Source organism: Castor canadensis, chromosome 7 (genome assembly GCF_047511655.1).
Source record: "Castor canadensis chromosome 7, mCasCan1.hap1v2, whole genome shotgun sequence".
NCBI lineage: Eukaryota > Metazoa > Chordata > Mammalia > Rodentia > Castoridae > Castor > Castor canadensis.
Window position 1 is genome coordinate 31,620,121 of NC_133392.1, and position 21,521 is coordinate 31,641,641.

General features: G+C 39.5%; 1 protein-coding gene across 1 annotated transcript in view; it reads right to left on the reverse strand.

Annotated features, from left to right (window-relative positions):
* Pi4k2a (phosphatidylinositol 4-kinase type 2 alpha) overlaps positions 1 to 21,521 on the reverse strand; it is a 37,959-nt gene that overhangs the window by 6,936 nt on the left and 9,502 nt on the right. Inside the window, exons 2-7 of the mRNA XM_020177756.2 lie at positions 19,789 to 19,989; positions 13,903 to 14,034; positions 13,351 to 13,504; positions 3,423 to 3,484; positions 1,356 to 1,455; positions 372 to 505 (exon numbers count right to left, since the gene is read on the reverse strand). Of these exons, the coding sequence (XP_020033345.2) occupies positions 372 to 505; positions 1,356 to 1,455; positions 3,423 to 3,484; positions 13,351 to 13,504; positions 13,903 to 14,034; positions 19,789 to 19,989 (783 nt within the window). The remainder of the gene's footprint in view (positions 1 to 371; positions 506 to 1,355; positions 1,456 to 3,422; positions 3,485 to 13,350; positions 13,505 to 13,902; positions 14,035 to 19,788; positions 19,990 to 21,521) is intronic.

Genomic DNA, 21,521 nt, shown 5'->3' on the forward strand with positions numbered 1-21,521 from the left:
ACTGGGGTTTGAACTCAGGGTTTCCCACTTGCAAAGCAAGCACTCTACTGCTTGAACCATACCTCCAGTCCATTTTTTTGCTCTGGTTATTTTGGAGATGGGGGAGGGTCTCACAAACTATTTGCCTGGGCTGGCAGACCTCGGTCTCCCAGTAGCTAAGATTACAGATATGAGCCACTGGTACCTGGCACAGCTGCCATTTTCTCAAACCCATTTAAACCAAGTTCTGCTGGCCATGTGTGGAAACCTTGCTCTTCAATGGCTAACTCAAGTCAGACATGTTTAGCCATTCCCTCTTAGCTTCTTTCAGGACAAATTAGAAAAACCATTAGGAATGCCTATGGTATCAGGCTGAGGTTCCAAGGGCTAACCTTGAAGAGTTCATAGAGGTCCTCCTCCAAGTCCTTGACGAAGTTAGGGTCCGATATCTTTGGAAGAATCAGATCTTTGATCTCTTGAGAGAATGGGACTTTTGCCTGGGGCAACCAGGCCCAGTAGAAAGGATCTAAAAAGAGGAAAGGCCAAAAGCAAAGCTGGTCCCTGCTCATCTGTGTCTTCTACCTGTTAGGGCACTTTTTTCTTCCTTGATATACAATAGGAAAACAAACAACAACAAGAAATCCTTGCAAGTGCTGTTAATAAACAACTAGTAAGTGAAGGAGCCAGAATTCAAAAACAGATCTCTAATCCCAGAGCACTTTACCAGATGTTTCTTGACCTTCGAAGATGCAAGCCTACCCAGAAGCAATTACATGCCACTGAGACACTGAAATGGTATTTCTGAAAATGAAGACTAATGCTGCAAAGGGAACTAGGGACTCCCTACTTTTTTTTCTCAACCTTTCTAAAAGTTTCTCAGTTATAATAGGATAAGGTTATTAATAAGACCGGACAGTGGTCATAGCAGCTTATGTGCAGAGACACAAACAGAATAAATTATGAAGATAGTCCTCAGAAAGAATGAGAAGAATGCAAAGTAAAGAGGAGAAAACTCATCTTTACACTTTAATTTCCCTCCTCCTCCTCCTCCTCCAACTCCTCCTCCTCCTCCTCCCTCTTCTCCTTTTCAGTGCTAGGGATCAAACACTCACACACGCTAGGCAAGCACTCCACTACTGAGCTACACCCCAAGGCCCCCTCTTCTTCTAATTTCAAATTATTCATATGCCTCCAATTGGAAGAATAGGTGGTAGAAATTATAGTAGTTTACGTTATTGAATAGTTGACATGCTGGCTATTGCGTTCAAGGCCTGAGCTTCAATATTTCATTAATTCCCAGAACAATTCTATAGAGGCATAATGAGACAACGGGAGCTGAGCAGAAGCAGAGCCAGACCAGTCGTCTTGAGACTTACATGCCCTCCAGGAGTCAGGATGCTTCAGTGGGAAAGCCAACCCATTGTCTATGGCAGCCACCTTGATAACAGGCTCCTTCACCACCACCCAGTCAGTGTCCTGCAGATCAAGGAGACATTGATTGCCAAGAGAGCTCATATTTGCCTTGGGTCCTTTACAGTAGTAGCAAAGCAACCCATCTCACCCCCCTCAGACTCCAATCCTTCTTTATCTTATTTGCAGCTACCCCCTGAACTGGTTTCCGTATTGTTATCTAAACCTAGTACACTTGTGGCACCTCTGACCTGTCTTGTACAAGGTTCTCAGATCCCTTTCTTTTCTTTTCCTTTTTGTTGAGATGGGGGTCTCGCTATGTTGCCCAGGCTGGCCTTGAACTCACGATCCTCCTGCCTCAGCCTCCTGAGCGCTGGGATTACAGGTGTGTACCACCATGCCCGGCCAGTCGCTTTCTTATCATGGAAAAGGTGCACTTCCCCAGGACTTGCCAGCCCTTGCTAAGAAGGATAATGACAAAAACAAAGATAACTATAAGTTATTCTTCCTAGGGAAAGGCAACAAGAATCCTGAGAATAGAAAAGAAGAAAGAAAAATCCACATCAGCTGGCCAAGGTCATTTTGTGTGGACCTTGACTCAGATGCTACTTCTGAGTCAAGATGGGGATGACAATGATGACCACATCTTCCAGTGAGAAAACAGAATCGAAGAAGTCAAGTTTGCTGCTCTTACCCAAGGGAGTCTGTTCTGCTTCAGTGAGACAAGAAGGAAAAGGACAAGAGCTGAATGGAAAGAGTGGGCAGGTCACTTGTGACAGCCCATGACAGAGATACTCAAGTCTATCTATGTGACTCCATGCTTCCTTCAGGTTCACTGATGCCTTCACAGGAACAGGGATTATGGTTCCAGGACACCTACATCAGAATCCCCTAGAATCTGTTATTTTAAAAAGTGTGGAATCCTATATTTTCCTCCAGACCTGATGAATTAATTTCTGGGGGAAAGAACTCTGTACTACGTTTTTTAGTTTGTATTTATTTGCTTGCAATGCTGGGGATCAAACTCAGAGCCTCACACATGCTAGGCAAGTGCTCTACCACTGATGCACAACTTTTCTGATGACTCAGGCACAAATATTGAGAGCCATTCCTTTTTTTTTTTTTTTGTGAGACTGGGGTTTGACTCAGGACTTCACACTTGCAAAACAGGCATTCTACTGTTTGAGCCATACCTCCAGTAAACTGAAAGCCATTCTTAAAGAAAGAAGTAAGATCACTACAAGAAATAAAAACTTGGGCTAAAGTTATAGCTCTAGGATACTATGATAAGACTGCTTGCCTGGCATGCGCAAAGCCCTGGATGCTATCCCCCGGGCAGGGAGAAAAAAAAAGAAAAAGAAATCAAAACCAGGCTCAGTCTCCTTCAAGAAGCCTTCCTATTACTTTTAAAAGATATTCAAGAGCCAGACATGGTGGCACACACCTATTAACCCCAGCACTCAGGAGGCTGAGGCAAGAGAATTGTGAGTTTGAGGCCAGCCTGGGCCTACACACCAAGACCTTGTCTCAAAAAACAAAACAAAACAAAAACAAAAACAAAAGACATGCAGCAGCAGTGACAGAGAAGAGTGGTAGAGAGGATGAGAGGAATGGGAGAGTAAGAAAGTTACAGGAGCAATTTTCTCTAACTTGCATTCTATGGAATTGTAGTCTGTTGTGAAAGTATCCCCTGCTTAAAAAAGTGTAGAAATTCTGGTCCGAATGAAATTAAACAGGTTCACTTAATGTAGTACTTCTGACCTTTACTATACTACTGCAATGTAAAACACAAAGGAACAGAGACAGAATAAGTTCTAAACTTACTTGACCCTCTTACTGACATCAGTCAGTACAATGTTCCTTAAAACACATTGAGGAAAAACTAGGCCAAATACTAACCTGTTAATTTTAAACCTTTGTGCTTCCCTGATTCTTCTGATTTTATGTGACCTAAATCTGACCATTTTGTGTTTCTAAACTACAAGGACACTCCTTCTAACCCTTCTTCCTTGAGATAGAGACCAACCTCTTACCCGAGAGCTAGAACTATCCATTGGACAATCATATTTAATCAGCCAGTTGTCGTTGCCTCGATCTGTGAACAGAAATATTAAGTTAGCAAAAATAATGAGGGTGACTTTCAATTTTAGTAATGGTGTACTGTGTCTTGGGCACTTCGATCAATCCTTCTATTGAGAACAACTACAAAAATTTTAAAAACTCTGGAAGTCACTGACAAATTTAATAAGACCATAAGACTATAAGAGTCACAATCTGCCAGAGAAAGAAAATCCACAGGAAGGATCCCAGTATTTGTGGTTTCTTTCCCCTTTAGAGCATCTGCAGATTTGGGAAGAAGTGGCTAGAAGTGGAACTGTGGTAAGAAGTGGAACCGTGTTCTAATAGTCTTGTGGAGGTAGACAGACAAAAATTGCAATATAGTCACTGATAAAGGAGAGGAGTCCTTGCTTTGGGTGAGACCTAAAGGACTATACCTGGAAGTAAGCCAAATGCCCCCTCCATCAAAGTGATCGTGGGTTGCTAGTGTCCTAGCTGCTTGCCAAAAGCAAAGTTCACTCTCCAGACATGATTTGTAGCAGCATCCTAGACCTTCAAATATTTCCATAGTTTCTGATGGAAAGTAGCTGATGACCAAAATAGCCAGTGCTGGGAATCAAACCAGGGCCTAGCATATGATAAGCAAATGCTATACCACTGAGCTACATCCCCAGCCCCATGAGAATTCCTTATAATGTTCAAGATAAAAACAAGATCTATAAACAATGGAAATTCTAGAACTGAAAACACATAATTAAATTAAAATTCAACACAGAAGGTAAGTTTAATAGCAGATCATGCAAAAGAGAGAGAGGGCGATTTGGAAGACAGCTCTTAAGAAAATAACCAGAATGAATCACACAGGAAAAACGAATATATATATATATATATCCATATATATATATATATATATATATATATATATATATATATATCCACATATATATATATATATGGATGTATCTAATAGCATACATTTGGAATCCCAGGAGGGAAGAAAAATAGGGCAAAACTGATTTTTTTTTTTTGGTGGTACTAGGGTTTGAACTCAGTTTCTTGTGTTTGTTAGGCACGTTCTCTGCCACCTGAGCCACACTCTCAGTCCTCAAAGTTAGTGTTTAAATGGATAATATCTGACACTTTTCCAAAACTGACAAAATACATTAAAATATAGATTTAAGGAGCCCTGTGAATCCCTAAATAGAATAAATACAAAGGAAACCATATATAGGCATATCATAGTGAAAACACTGAAAGCCAAAGGCAGGGAAAAATCTTTTTTTCTTTTCTTTGGCAGTGCTTATACTTGATAAGCTGGCACTCTATCGCTTAGCCCTCTGCCAACCCTTTTTTGGTTTTGGGGTTTTTTTTTTTGTTGTTTTGGGGGGGTTTTTTGGCAGTACTGAGGTTTGAACTCAGGACCTCACCTCACACTGGCTAGGCAGGCACTCCACCACTTGAGCCATTCTGTTTGCACTTTTTTATATTGGGTATTTTCAAGATCAGTTCTCATGAACTAGTTGCCTGGGCCATTTAGTGCCACATCATTGTAAAACTTAGGTAAGAATGGACAGATATAAAATAAATATGTAAAAGTTTGAGGCATAATAAGATACTTAGTCACAAACTATGTAAAGGGATGATCCCCACACAAAGTGACAAACAGTAACTTTACAACAGAGGAAACCTAACAGATAACACAAGTGACCAAAATTAGTATCACCAGTAATGGGATATTATGTGTTTTCTGATATGATGCTCCAAGAATATTAACACCACTTTATAGGATTACAACCCAAAAATGCATGACCCAAAACAGTCATGAGGAAACACAGAAACCCAAATTGAGCAACATTCTAAAAATTACTTGCCTCTACTTTTCAAAAATTTCATGCCATGCAAGATTGAGAAACTATTCCAGATTGAAGAAAAAAATAAGAGTTAATAACTGAATGTAACATGTGATCCAGAATTTTATTTTGTAATGAAGGACATTACAAGGAAAACTGGCAAAATCTGAACATGCACTACAGATTAGATAATAGCATTCCTGGATTTTTTTTATAGCTACACTATCAAATAAGAGAATGTCCTTGAATTTAGGAAATAAATACATGGAATTACTTAGGGATAAGGAAGCAGCAAGTCTGCAACTTAATTTAAGATGGCTCAGGAAAAAAGTAAGTATAGGGAGAGAGATTAATAAAGCAAATATGATAAACTGTTAACATTTAGGGAATCTGAGTAAAGAGCGTATGGGAAATTCTTTCTTTTTTTTGTAGTGCTGGGAATCAAACCCAGGGCCTAGCATATGATAAGCAAATGCTATACCACTGAGCTACATCCCCAGCCCCATGAGAATTGTTTATACCATCCTTGCAATACTTCTGTTAATCTAAAATTATGTCAAAATTAGAAGTTCCTTGCCGGGCGCTGGCGCTGGTGGCTCATGCCTGTAATCCTAGCTACTCAGGAGGCTGAGGTCAGAATTGCCATTCAAAGTCAGCAGGAGCAATTAGTTCTCAAGATCCTATCTCTAAAAACCCCATCACAAAAAAGGGCTGGTGGAGCGGCTCAAGGTGTAAACCCTGAGTTCAAACCCCAGTATCAAAAAAAAAAAAAAAAAAAAATTCAAATCTAAATTTAATCAAGTCTTCAGACCTAGCAATTAATTTAAAGGAAACACAGGGATTGGCGAGTACCTGATGCATAACATGGAAATTCTATAGGGCAAATACCCAGTTTAATCAACAAATTTAAAGACAAGAAAGAAAAAAGAAAGACATAGATCATTTTCCCAAATTAAAAGCAGTTAAGGAACGTATTAGCCAAATTTAGTATGTGGGCCTTGTTTATCATGACTCAACAAATCAACTACTAAAACCAATTTTTTCAAGACAACCAGAGTAATGTTAACACACACAGTGTTTTATAGGACATTATATAGTGATTTTACTAAAAATGTCATAAAATCCTAGCATGATAACCGAAGAGAAACAAAGCTCTAATTTTATAGTTTCACTGTTTGCCTGTGTCACTTGCATGCTGACTTCTTTTTCTTATTTTAATTATTCTTCAAAGGAATGTGCACAGGAAAGTCTAGGCCAGTCACAGTACATCTAACAGACATATACAGAACACTTCCCAACAGCAGGACACATGCCAGGCATAGGTGGCTCACGCATGTAATCCTAGCTACTTGGGAGGCAGAGATCAGAAGGACTGCAATTCAAAGCCAGCCCAGGCAAAAAGTTCATGAGACCCTGTCTCAAAAAAAACCTATCACAAAAAAGGCTCAAGGTATAGGCCCTAAGTTCCAACCCCAGTGCCAGAACAACAACAACAACAAAAACAGCACACATTCTTCTCATTGCAATGGTACATTTTCTAGGATAGACCACAAGTAAGGCCACAAATTAAATCTCAGTAGATTTCAAAAGACAGATAATATACAAAGTACAGCAGATTTCCCCTATTCAAACTCTCAGTGGATGCCTAAAACTAGAGGACCAAACCCTACATGTGCTGTTTTTTTCCTATAGATACATACTATGATAAACTTTCACCTTTTCACTTAAAGGTGAAATTTGGGGCCATTATTCAATAAAATAAGGGTTACTGAACACAAGTACTATGATACCATTACAGTTGACCTAACAGCCAAGATAACTAAGTGACTAATAGGTAATATATACAGAGTAGATATACTGGACAAAGCCATGATTCATGCCAGAGGTGAGATGGCATGAACTTTTATGCTGCTCAGAATGGCATAAAATTTAAAATTTATGAATTATTTGTTTCTGGAACTTTCCATTTAGTATTTTCAGACAACAATTGACCACAGAAACCAAGAACCATGAATAAGGGGGGAGTATTACATGGAATGAATTTAGCAATCAATACAATCAATAAACAAAAGGAAAACTGGAAAATTCACAAATCTGTATATTTAAACAACACACTCTTAAATCAAGGGATGAAAGAAAAATCACAAGAAAGATAGGAAAATATTTGAGAGAAATGGTAACAAACATGCAACATCTCCAAACTTACTGACTTAGCAAAAGCAGTGCTTGGTGTGAAATTCAGAACTATAAATGTTTACATTGCAAAATGAGAAAGCACAAAAATCAACACCTAACTTTACCTCTAAAGGAACTAGAAAAAGAAAAAACTGAACCCAAAGCTAACAGAAGAAATAATAAATAATAGAACAAAGGTAAACAAAATAGAGAAGAGACAATACAGAAAAACAACAAAACTAAGTGCTGGTCTTTTAAAAGTTCAATAAAATTAAAAAATCTTTACAGAAATAAAAAGAATTTAACACTATAAACAATTATATGCCAACAAATGGATAACCTAGATGAAATTAATTAATTTCTAGAAGCACAAAACCTACCAAGATCAAACCACAAATAAATAGAAAATATCAACAGACTTATACTAGTAAGGAGCTTGATTCAGTACTCAAAATCATCATCCAGTTGGCTTGCCGGATACGGGGAGAGAGAGCTTAAGTGAAGGCAGTTTTTATGGCGTTTTGTAGTAAATTCTGTAAAATACTTTGGTTTAATTTGTGACTTTTTTTGTAAGAAATTGTTTATAATATGTTGCATTTGTACTTAAGTCATTCCATCTTTCACTCAGGATGAATGTGAAAAGTGACTGTTCACAGACCTCAGTGATGTGAGCACTGTGGCTCAGGAGTGACAAGTTGCTAATATGCAGAAGGGATGGGTGATATTTCTTGCTTCTCATGATGCATGTTTCTGTATGTTAATGACTTGTTGGGTAGCTATTAAGGTACTAGAATTGATAAATAAATGTGTACAGGGTCCTTTTGCAATAAAACTGGTTATGACTTGATCCAAGTGTTTAACAATTGGGGCTGTTAAGTCTGACCATACATCACTGTGATAGAATGTGGGCTTTTTCAAGGGTGAAGATATAAGTCTTAACCACAGTGTAACTTACAGTTTCCTTAAAAAAGAAAAAAAGTAAACCTGGCAGCTATAGAATACACTATGTGCATTTATAATAGCTATTTTATATATTGTAGTGTCAACATTTTTAAATTAAATGTTTTACATTCACAGGTGGTGGGGAGTCTTGTCATTAAGGTGTGTGTAATTAGAGTCCAGTTGGTTTTCTCCTAACTAGACTGCACTTTTCATAGTAAATTGCTATGCGTATTAATACCTTGCATAAGTCCTCATTCTACCATATGATAACTCTTTAGCTGATAATGCAAACACTAACTGGGGGATTTTATTTATAAGGGCTCTAGAATAAGTTACTTGCACCAGCATCATCTGTTACTAATATTCTAGTTAGTGCAGCTTTTCATTGTGTTGTAGTTGGTTCCATAACTAGATTGAGTTTTTTTTTCCCCCCTCCTTTATGAAAAGGAAACAATACCAAGATTCGCTCTTTCCCTTGAGAAGTTTAGTGTGACCTTGAGTGGGGGAGGAGCACTGCAGCTCCAGTTTATTGGACCTGTGCCAATTAGGGTGGTGTTGGGTTAGGTTACATCTGGTTACTGTCCTGGGAAAATTCCTTTTATAGACATGGCCTTTTAAGTTGTTTTTAAATTTATCCTTATATTGAAATTTTTAGGTAAATTATGTATGTTGACTAAATTTACAAATAAACTTCTTTATCCAAAAAAAAAAAAAAAAAAAAAAATTTCTTGCTGGACACTTGAGCACTTGAGAGGCTGAGGCAGGCGGATCTCTTCAGACCAGAGTTTAAAAACAGCCTGGGCAACACAAAGACCTTGCTAAAGAAAAAAAAAAAAAAAGGAAACCCCAGCTACTTGGATCAGGAGAATCAAGCCCTGAGTTCAAACCCCAGTCCCACCAAAAATAAAAAAGCTTTTAAAAAAACAGCACATGGGAATGCCCCAGACCTGATGTCTTCTCTGGTAAGTTCTACCAAACATTTAAAGAACTAATATCAATCCTCCTCAAAATTATAAAAATACTGATGATGAAGAGGGAATACTCCCTAAATCAGTCTATGAGGCCAACATGATCCTCAAAATAAGGCCAGAGACACTAGAAGAAAACTGTAGACCAAGATCCCTTATGAACATTGATATAAAAATCCTGACTATACAGTATATTGAAAGGATTACAGATCATAACCAAATGGGATTTATTTGTGGAATGCAAGGATAGTTGAACATATGAAAATTCATCCAAAAAAAAAAAAAAAACAGTTATCACACCTGATGTAGAAAAAAGCACTTGATAAAACTAACACCCTCCATGGTTAAAAAAAAAAACACTCAATAATCAGGAAGCCATCACCACAATGAAAGCCACATATTGGCTGAGCAAGGTGGTTCATACTCAGGAGGCAGAGATAGAGAGGATCCCTATTTGAGGCCAACCCAGGCAGAAAGTTGGTGAGACCCCCACCTCCTCAACCAATAAACAGGGTATGGTGGTATGCACATGTCATCCCAGCTACATAGGAAGGGTAAACAGAAGACATAAATCTAAGACCCTAGTTCAAAGATAACTACTCTACGTGCAAAGCCCTGAATTAAAAAACCCTGGAACCACAAAAAAAAAAAAAAAAGCTTGTATTAAAAACCCACAGTAACTAACCATCATACTCAATGGCAAAAGACTGAAAGGTTTTACTCTAAGATAAAAAAATGATACTAGCCAGACACTGGTGGCTCACGCCTGTAATCCTAGCAACTCAGGAGGCAGAGATCAGGAGGATCCTGGTTCCGAGCCAGCCCAGTTCTGCGAGAACCTATCTCAAAAAACCTTTCACAAAAATAGGGCTGGTTGGAGTGGCTCAAGGTGAAGACCCTGAGTTCAAGCCCCAGTACCAGGAAAAAAAAGGATACTTACTTCTATTCAACATATTACTGCAAGTCCTAGCCAAAGGAATTAGGTAAGAAAAAGAACTACTGGGAAGAAACAAGTAAACTTATCTCTAGTTGCAGATTATATGATCTCATATGAACAAAATTCTACACATTTCACAAAAAAAGTATCCTAGCAAAGTAGGATACAAGTCAAAACACAAAAATTAGTTGCATTTCTATACACTAACAATGAACAATCGTAAAATAAAACTAAGAAAACAATCCCATTTAAACAGCATCAAAAAGAATAAAATACTTAGGGATTAACTTAACAAAAGAGGTTAAAGACCTATATAATGAAATTTATACAACTTTCCTTAAAGAAATTAAAAGTACAAGGTAAGTTGAAAGACATTCTGTGTTCATGGGTTGAAAGACCTAATATCATTAGAATGTTAATGATAACTAGTCAAACTCATTTAATGCAATCTCTATCAAAATTCCAATGGTGCTTTTTTGCAGAAACAGAAAACACCATACTAAAGTTCATGAAATCTCCGGGGACCACAAACAGCCAAAACTATCCTGAAAAACAAAGCTGGAGTATTCACACTTTCTGATTTAAAAATTTGCATAAAGCAACAGTAATCAAAAAGTGTGGTACTGGCAAAGAGATGAGCATATACAATAGTTAACTAAAAATGGACCTATAATCTAAATATAAGACCTAAAACTATAAAATTCTTAGAAAAAAATAAAAGATGAGGTAAAAGCTTCGTGACACTGGATTTAGCAATGATTCTTGAATATAACACAAAAGGGACAAGTAACAAAAGAAAAAATAAGTTGCACTTTGAAAATAAAAAAATTTTGTGCATCAAAAAAATCAACAGGGATAAGGGCAAAATAGTTTCTGCTGGGTATTGAGGGGGGGAGCGGGAGGGGGTGGAGTGGGTGGTAAGGGAGGGGGTGGGGGCAGGGGGGAGAAATAAACCAAGCCTTGTATGCACATATGAATAATAAAAGAAAAATGAAAAAAAAAAATCAACAGGGAAAAAGGCAGCAGAAAATATTAGCAAATCATATAGCTGGTAAAGGATTAATATCCAGAATATATGGGGGACTTTGAAAACTCAATGACAACAAAATGAAAGGATTCAAAATGAGCAAAGGTGCTGGCCACAGGTGGCTCATACCTGTAACCCTAGCTACTCAGGAGGCAAAGATCCAGGAGAATCTCAGTTTGAGGCTCTGGTGGTGAGAACCTATCTCAAAAATACTCAACACAAAAAGGTCTGGCAGAGTGGCTCAAGTGGTAAAGCACCTGCTAGCAAGCATGAGGCCCTGAGTTCAAACCCCAGTACCGGCAAAAAAATGAGTAACGACTTAAAACATTCAAGGAATCTTCCTTGGAGGATTCCAACTGGCTGGTAAGCACATGAAGAGATTCACTATCATTAATCATTGGGGAAATATAAATCAAAATTATAATGAGACATCATTTCACACTTATCAGGATGGCCACTATCAAAAAACTAGAAAATAGAAGGAGTCGGGGATGTAGTTCAGTGGTAGAGTACAAGCTTAGCTTGTGGGGGGGCCTGGTATCCACTCATAGTTAGGTACCTCAAAACATTAAGTGTTGACAAAGATGCAGAGAAATTGGAATCCTTGTGTACTGTTGGTGGGAACATAAAATGGTATAGCTGCTGTGGAAAACAGAATGGTAGATCCTCAAAAAAGTTACAACTAGAATTTTCATATGATCCAACAATTCTACTTCTGGGTATATACTCCAAAGAACCACAAGCAGGGTCTTAGAGAGAGATCTGTATACTCATGGCTCATAGAAGCATTATTCACACTAACTAAATGTGGAAGCAACTCAGTGTTCTCTGATGGATGAATAGGTAAGCAAGATGTGATAAACATATAAAATGGAACATTATTCCATCTTAAAAAGCAAATTTTGACACTTGCTACAAAACACAGACAAACATTGTGGGCATTACACCAAGTGAAATAAGTAATTCACAAAAAGAGACATGTATGATGCCACTTACATGAAGTACTTAAGAGTAGTCCAGGGCTGGGAGAGGGGCCAATGGAGAGGATTTTTTGTTTTGTTTTGTTTTGGTAGGATGGGATTTTAACTCAGGGCCTCACACTTTCTAGGCAGTGCTCTACCACTTGAGCCATTCCCACCAACCCAGACAGTTATTTTTTAATGGTATAGCATTTCAGTTACATAGGATGAAGAGTTCTGGAGATGGGTGGTGGTAGTGGCTGTACAACAATATGAATATCCTTAATGCCACTGAAATGTATGCTTTGAAATGGCTGAGATAGAAAATTTTATGAAAAAATATTAGAAAAAATTTATCTCCAATCAGGGATGGAATTAAAGACTTTTGTCTCAAACATGTAGATTTGGGTAGACTAGGTGAGTTCAAATTATATCAGAATTTTTTTTTAATTTATGATTAAGACAAGGGCTGGCAGAATGGCTCAAGTGGTAGAGTGCCTACCTAGCAAGCATGATCCTTGATTCTAGTACTGAAAAAAAAAAAGCTATTTCAAGACAAAACTGGCTGGGGATGTGGCTCAAGTGGTAGAGTACCTGTGTAGAAAAACACTAAACTGTCCTGTGGTAGGTCTTGATGCTGTAAAAATGACTAGGGATCAAGGATAAATGTATTCTCTTCATGGTGTTTCAGAAGAGCCAGGTGTCTTCTGTCTGGGACCAGGAAAGAGGCTAAGAAAAAATGCAAATACTGACTCCAGGCCTCATAACCTCTGATAACTACACATGCTGCATCTGGACAAAGCTTAACCTGGAAACGCATTCTCTGAGAGCCTCCCTAAATGTGCATGACCCTTCCAAAATAGGAAAACCTCATCCTGACAAGGCACTCTGACTCCCGATCCCTGTGAGCCTCCAGGGCTGTTCTGGGTCTCAGCACAGTCAGGCATAGGATATGGGACAACCCCGCCCCCCCAAACCCTGCTGCTCACGCACAGTCAGGCATAGGATATGGGACAACCCCGCCCCCCCAAACCCTGCTGCTCACCAGTGTTGCGGATAATGTAGTCCAGCACCACCAACCGCTCAAACTGCAGCAGCAGTTGCCGGTTAGTGTTCTCAGGGAGAGGTTCTGCTTCAAAACGCCGCAGCCAGTAGTCTGCATCTTTGTAGCCTTCGACAAAGAGCTGGAATGAACCAACCTGCAACCAAGAGGAAGGAAAAAGCACTTCTCTACAGCCCAAGTCCAAAGACCCAAGGGGTAAGCCAATGACCACCTATGTAGTTCACCTATATGAACTATGACGTTCACATCAGAGAAGAGAAAGACTTGTAAGATTTTCATGCCTTCGTTTCCTTTCGTACAGGAAAAAGGGAGCATGACAAAGATTACAGTTATTCAAATGGTCCAGAGGAATAAAGTGAGAAGTTAGGTTTCTATTCTCTACAGAATTGTTCTCCACATCTTAGGCCCGTGACAGAAACAAGGAAGACAGAGCCCCAAGGCAGGCTATTCATGTGCCCATCATCAAGTTTCTAGGCACCTTTCTTCCCCACTAGAAACTATCACTTTGACAAGCCACACAGGTACAGTCTATACCTTTGGTGGTAGCCCAATGCGGTTAAATCGCTGCCCAACTTTTGGCACTTTCTCTAGTGCAAGCCGCTTGCCTCTGGATTTCACTCGGTCAATGGCACTATAGTTGAAGGTTTCACTGGCCAGGTATACTACCTGTAGTAGAAACAGAGAGATACCCAGGTTAGTGTCAAGTTGTGTGTGTGGTTTTGTTGTTGTTGTTGTTGCTTTCTTTTTTTGTCCCTTTTCAATTTATTACATGGAATTACACTGGTCCAAGTTAAAAGCATATCTCAAATGGCTGTAATCAAGCTGTGACATTTTTTAATTTATGACAAGGGACAGAAGGGAAATTCTACTCATTCAAGGAAATCCTCACTTAAGCCTCAGTGAGCCACAAGCACTTAAAACACATGAATCTTCCTTAGCCAGTCTAGTCTCTACCAGGAACTGGCATATGTTCTTGTGCTGGTCACCCTGTAGCTGAATTACTTCTCCATATTTTAAGTATTCAATTACAGTAACATTGCAGGCAAATTTCTTCTTAAATAGCGTCATTAAGTTCTTTATCATCAGCAGTAGCAATCCCTTAGACAGTAGTAAGGGTCTTCCTGTCATTTCTCTGTTGAATTCTTATTGGATACAATCCTCAGTGCCAGCAAGAAGCAGGTCATACCACCTTTGTTTGCATCAGCAAAGGGGTCAATACTGAAGTCATCAGGGCTTGGATCATGTCAGACAAGTTCTTCGTTCTTCGTTGGCTCTGCCCAAACAGGTCAGACTGGGATGGCTGGCTTACCCAGGCCCAGAGAAAACCTGAGTCTCGAGCCCTAGGCTTACCTTCCCCCATAGCCAATCAGGTACTGGGAAGCCCAGGCTTGAGGGCAGAGCCCCACCTGGCTGATTTGTAACCTGCTAGAACCCTGATGCCCAAGGTGGGAGCTAGAGTCAAGTTTAAGGAATCAAATCACTATGGCAGAGTTGGTGCTCATCAATTTTGTTCCTCTCCCAGGATAGAGAGAAAGTCTTCTCAGCCTTCCTAGCAACTAGGAAAGGGAATATGGCCAGTTCAGACCAATGGAATGTTGACAAAGTGGTATATGTACATAACTTCTAAGCCTGGCCCTTAAAGCAAATTTAAGGTCAATCCTTAGTTCCTATTTCCCAATCTGTGCAGCTAGAAACGAAGGGCTCTGAGGCGGCGGAGCCACATCAGGAAGGACTCCAGATCCCTTGTGATATGAGTGACATGGAATTTAGGAGAGCTGCCAAAAAAAGACATGAGCAAGAAATAAAACTGCTGAGTGTGGTGGTACACTCCTATAATCCTAGCTACTCAGGAAGTAGAGGCAGGAGTTTGAGGCAGCCTGGGCAAAATTAGTGAGACCCTATTTCAAAAACAAAATATAAACAAAAAGGCTGGGAGCATGACTCAAGTGGTAGAGAGCTTGCTTGGCATGTGAGAAGCCCTGAGTTCAATTCCCTGTACCAAAAAAAAAAAAAAAAAAAAAAGTCACCTCCTGGATTAGAAGAATAGGTCCAATGCCTATTTTCTTTCTAGACACAAACATAATTGTAATTTTCCTTATACTGTTTTGTTTCCTTTTTAAATTTTATACTTTGTGAAATTGTTCATATTTTTAAAAATAAACATTGGCATTTTCACTTTTAATGGAATTGTCTATATTTATGTAGAAACTGTACTGGAATACTGCACAAGAAACTAGTAACAGGAAATAATGGTCTTTGCGGGAGGAAACTAAGCAGCCAGGAGGTGAGAGTGGGAAGAAACTCAATTACTTTTCTCTGTTGACTTGTCTTCTATGCCTTCTAATTTTTGCACCCGATGTATATGTTGCCCATTGAAAACAAACTGCAATGGGCCATCACTGTCACACTTGGTTAGTGTTTTTTTCTTTTTGTTGTTGTTTTTGTTTGTTTTGTGGTACTGGAGGAACTTGCACTTGCTAGTCAGGTGCTTTACCACTTGAGCCATGACCCCAACCTACATTTGGTTGTCAAACTGCAGTGACATCATTATATAGGAATGTGTGTCACTGTCACATTTAGCACATTATACTGTGATTATCCATTCATATATCTAACTTCTCTCTTAAAACTAGTGAGATCTGGGGAGGCATTAGCACCCCCAGCATCTAACAGAATGCACAGCACATGCTCATTAGACAGCAATTAAGTGAATGAATGAATAAACTTCTTTTAAAGATGATAACAAGTGAGTTTTAGCATATGAATTTTGCTAATCAAATTTATTAAAAAACCTCTTTTCCTAAGCTTTGCAAAATTCATTACAAATAACTAGTTTGGCCATGAATCTTAGAGGCACAGCAATTCATTCCCATCTATCTTGCTCTCCCTCCATCCATATTAACAGGATTCTTAAAATGAATGTGCAAGGTACTCTAGCAGGTACTCCTTAACTTACAAATTGGAAAGCAAAGGAATGAAGAAAAAAGGACTTTCCTCAGGCTACTTTGCCAGTTTCTACTGACTCTCTCAAACCATAAAGCATCCTTTTCCTTCTATCAGATTTATTTTACATCATTCTTCCAACAAACCACTTTTTCCCCTATGAATAATGAAATGATCATCGTTTGGAACCTCAGTACAGGAATAGTCAGTAAATGAGAATTAGAATTTTACTATTTGAAGCTCCATCTCAACATAACCCCAGTTTCCATAGTGACAGATGCTCTGATTAACTGGACAGAAGCCTATCACAAGAGTAGGAGAGTCTGGGAAGGGAGAGATTACTCTTACTAATTCTCCAGCAGCTGAATGTTAGGTTGCAAAGTTCTGTCTCATCTTGGTCTCTGGAAGGCAAGTGTTTTTGCTGTTGTTGACTTTCTAATGCAAATCATCCTTGGGACTCATTAAGATTTCTAACAGGGAAAGAGGAACACCAGATATAGGGAAAAAACTAGTTTTGGGGTGACATTAAAGTTTAGAATAGTTCATAAAACTACCACAGGATACCATGTATAGAATGTTTATACTGTGCAGGCACTGGGCTTTGTGCTTTACATAGATTATCTTGTGTAATCTTGACAGTCACTCTACAAAGTGGAAGCTATTTCTATCCCTATCTTTACAGAGAGAAAACTAAGCCTAGGGTGGTGGTTAACTAGCTTGCCCATGAGTCACACAACACACAGCTACAAAGGCCAGCGTGGTAGCTCACAGGTATAATCCCAGCACTTGGGAGGCTAAGGCAGAGGATCTTGAGTTTGAGGTCAGCCTGAGCTACACAACAGTTTGAGGGCAGCTTGGGCTACATATTGAAACTTGGTCTCCCCCTCCACCAAAAAAAGGTACAGAGCAAAATTCAAACTCAAGCTTTCTGATCATCAGGCACTGCACTCCAGAAGCACCAGCAGAGCAGGCAGGCGTAGTGCTGGTACACTCTGCTATTTGCCTAGTAAAGAAAGGAAATTACAGAGTGATGAACAAAGATATTTAAAAGTTTCCAAAGTCAAGGAGAATTTCAGGCTAGGCAGGAGACCTAGAAACATTAATTATCATACAAGATGTGCAACGCATGCTGTTTAGCTATCTGCACACAGAGAGAAACCCACAGTGTAAAGGGAAGGAATGAGCTGCACAAACTCAGGCAGTAACATAAGCCAGTCAAACATTCTCTCTATAGACCTGAAGTTGGGGACCTTTGGTATTCCTTCTCATAATTTGATATTCATTCCCTGATTCAGTACCTAATGAAGACTTAATATACATCTAGCATGGGAGAAAGATAAATCTCAAGAAGTAGTCTCTGAGCCAAGTGCCAGTTGCTCATGCCTATAATCCTAGCTACTTGGGAGGCAGAGATCTGGAGGATTAAGGTTTGAACCCAACCCCAAATAGTTTATAAGATCCTATCTCAAAATATATACCCAATACCAAAAAGGGCTGGTAGAGTGGCTCAAGTAGTAAAGTGCCTGCCTAGCAAGCATGAGACCCTGAGTTCAAATCCAGTTCCACAGAAAAAAAAATTAAAAAAAATATGGTCTCTGACTTCTAAAAACTTACAAACTAGTTAGCCTGTTGTTTATAGAGTTTAACAGCAAAGAAGCAGAAATAGTCAAACATCCACAATAGTCAAGTTTTCTTCTAAAATACCCAAAAAAAAAAACTGAAAAGAGAGATTCAAAGTGAATTTCCTCTCTGCTGATCAATCTCTTTGACCACAGAGATTGCCATCTAAACCTGTGAAGAAAACCTCAAGTAGGGTTTTTTAATCCAGGGGCATGGTCCTGAGGGAATCAACAGATGGACTTTAACCAGTCTATGAACACTCCTCCTGAAATTATATGCAAAATATTAATTGCAAATATGCCCATTTTTTCTGGAAATTAGACCTACAGCTTCTATCAGATTCTCGAGTTAAGACCCAAAGCTATGAAGATGCTTCTGCAACTTTAAGGCATCAGATCAGAGCTCCACTTAAGTTGTTACTACACCACAGGTAGCCATATACTGAGTGGGTGATGTGTCCTGAAGTGTTTGTATGCTGACCAGCATATCCTTCCTCTCACACTCCTGGAAAGTTTCATGGAGCACCCTATAGTACAGAGGTTCTTAAATTCAATAAACCTCCTGAAATTGTACATAGTCAGTTATGCCCTCAAGCATTTTTTTTTTCAAATGGGGAGGGAGAGTGTAGTACAAACCCTTCATCAGAACCTCAACTAAGTCTGTAATACACACAGATGTGTGCAAACCCATTCTATGTGTGAATTTATCTGGATCTGGTACCACTATTTTTCTTTTTTTATTTCATTTTTATTTATTTAATGAACTAACTTATTTATTTATATTGTGGTGCTGGGGATTGAACCCAGGGCCTTGTGCATGCTAGGCAACTAATCTACTACTGAGCTACATCCCAGGGTCTAGGCCACTATTCTAGCATGTTCAGACAAGTCCCAGGATTCCACAGCATAAAGGTTGGTGAGGAAAATTCCATGTCAGTTCCCTTGCTGGGGTTCAGAACAGACAGTAAAATTAATTCTCAGCCCAACTAAAGTCTTCTTTGTCAGAGTTTGCAGAAGTGCTTGCTAACATCAGTAAGTCCATTCTATGTTATATCTAAAGCCAGGCACGGTTTGTATATTCCCGTAGTCCCAGCTACTTGGGAGGCTGAGGCAGGAGGATGATTTGAGGCCAGGAGTTCAAACCCTATTTGGCAACATAGCAAAACCCTATTTATTTATTTTGCAATACTAGGATTTGAACTCAAGGCCTACACCATAAGCCATTTCACCAGCCCTTCTGTGATAGGTTTTTTCGAGATAGAGTCTTGAGAACTATTTGCCAGGGCTGGCTTTGAAACATGATCCTCCTGATTTCTGCCGCCTATGTAGCTAGGATTACAGACGTGAGTGACCAGCACTGGTCCTCACTTCTTCTCTTAAAAAAAAAAAAAAAAAAAGGAAGAAGGAGAAGGAAGGGAGAAATCAATTGTATCTAAATCTTGGCTCAGAAGTCAAGAATAGAGGGCTAGAGGTGTGCCTCAAGTGATAAGAGTGCCTGCCTAGCAAGCAGGAAGCCGAGTTCAAACCCCAGTGCCACCAAAAAAAAAAAATCTGAGAGAGATCTAAAGTAGGTACGTTTCCAACTAGTTTGGAGTTACCGTGGGATCCAAAGACCAAGGGAGTCCATAAGCATGCATGAAGCATCTGTGAAATTCCTAAAACCACAATGAAAATTCTTATGCATGTCTTTCTGAGACTATCTTTCACTAGATGATCAAATCATGAACTTATCCTGCCACCTTCCCCTAAAGGTTGAGAATCTCAGACTTACATATCCCCCACTGCACTGAAGTCCCACTAACAGGCTACAACAAAACTCTGATCAGGCACTAAGGATCCCTGGAAATGGGTCACTAACCTTTGTACGGGGTACAATGTTGAGTTCCAGTTTTTGGTCCACCAGGCTGGCCCCTGCCTCTGAAAGATAGCCCTGATTGAGGACAAGGCAATCACGGCCAAAGCAGCAGGGACAGCACAACTTCTGCAGCCACTTGGTCCACTTAGGATTAAGGTGTCCGTATGGCTCTTCATTCTTGGGTTTGAAGACAGCAATGATCTTCTACACAGACAACAGAAAAAGAGGATGTGAAAGGTGAGTTGGGGGTCTAGGGGTGTAGCTCAGTGGTAGATTACATACTTAGCATTTGTGAGGCCCTAGATTGACTCTTCAGCATGCACACACACACACACACACACACACACACACACACACACACACACACACACAAATTGATTAAAGTAGCCACAGACCAAGTCAGCAGAAATCTAAAAGGAAAACAGGGCACAGCAGATAATCCCTACCTACAGTCAGACAGAGGCTACTTCCTAGCTTGTAAAATACCAGCTAATGTGTGCAACTAAGAGACCCACTGCTACAGATGTGACCAAAGAAGAGGCCAAGTTCATTTGTCCTGGCTGCTTCACTCCTCTTACCCATCTCTCTTCTCTCATGTAAATACCTCCCTGTAACTTTGTGCTTCAAACAAACTCAGTAAATGGATTTGTACATTCTAGGCAAGATCCAGAAGCCAATATGGTGGCACATCTTGAGTCATAGGCAGCAATCTAATGCTATTACAGTAACTGCTTCCTGCCCTCCCAGAAAGGATATAATACCACCTTGCATATATTGAGAGCTCCAAAGTAATCTCCCCAAAAAATGAGGAATTAGCTTATCACAGATTATATATCATCCTTTTTTTGGCATGCATCCCTGCCAGGTTTATCCTACAGGACATTTTGGGTAGAGTGAAGTACTGTGATTTGAACTAAGGGCCTCATGCTTACCACTAAATAGAGAAGATAGCTGCACACTGAAGCCACATAGGCATTTTTCTTTCTTCTTTTTCCTGTACTGGGGCAGGTACTCTTACCACATAAGACACTCTGCCAGCCCTTTTTTGTATTGGGTTTTTTTGAGATAGATCATGGCTCAAAGCCGGCACCAGCAAATAATTTGTGAGACCCTCTCTCAAAAACATCCAACAAACGGGCTGGCGGAATGGCTCAAGTGGTAGAGCACCTGCCTAGCAAGTGTGAGACCCTGAGTTCAAACCCCAATACCACCAAAAAAAAAAAAAAGAAAAAGAAAATACCTAGCACACACAAAAAAAGGCTAATGGAGTGACTCAAATGGTAGAGCGCCTGGGTAGCAAGTATGAGGCCCCAAGTTCAAACTCCAGTATCAAAAACAAAAACAAAACAAAACAAAAATCACAACAGGAAAAAGAATCTGCTACCTGCTTAGAATGGAGATCTTTTAAGAAATTCTGATAGGCAAGAGACCACGACATAAGACACCATGAAGATCGAATCATTCCTTTCTAGCCAACAGTGACTTAATCTTGAAAGATCCTTAGAAATATGAGTTGCCCAGAAATGGTGGCTCTTCCTTCTGAATGTTTTCTTCTGCAGGTCACTCAGCCTTTTGGGGTCGTTTTACATTTATCTCATTCCCTCCAAGCCCCAGAGTGGTAATTCAAAACAAGAAAGGCAAAACTGTTAACCAATTGATTCATCTTCCTATCATATGATTCTCCTCCCCTCAGTCCACAGCCAACTCAAGCTTCTCTTGGTCGTAAAACATTTTCC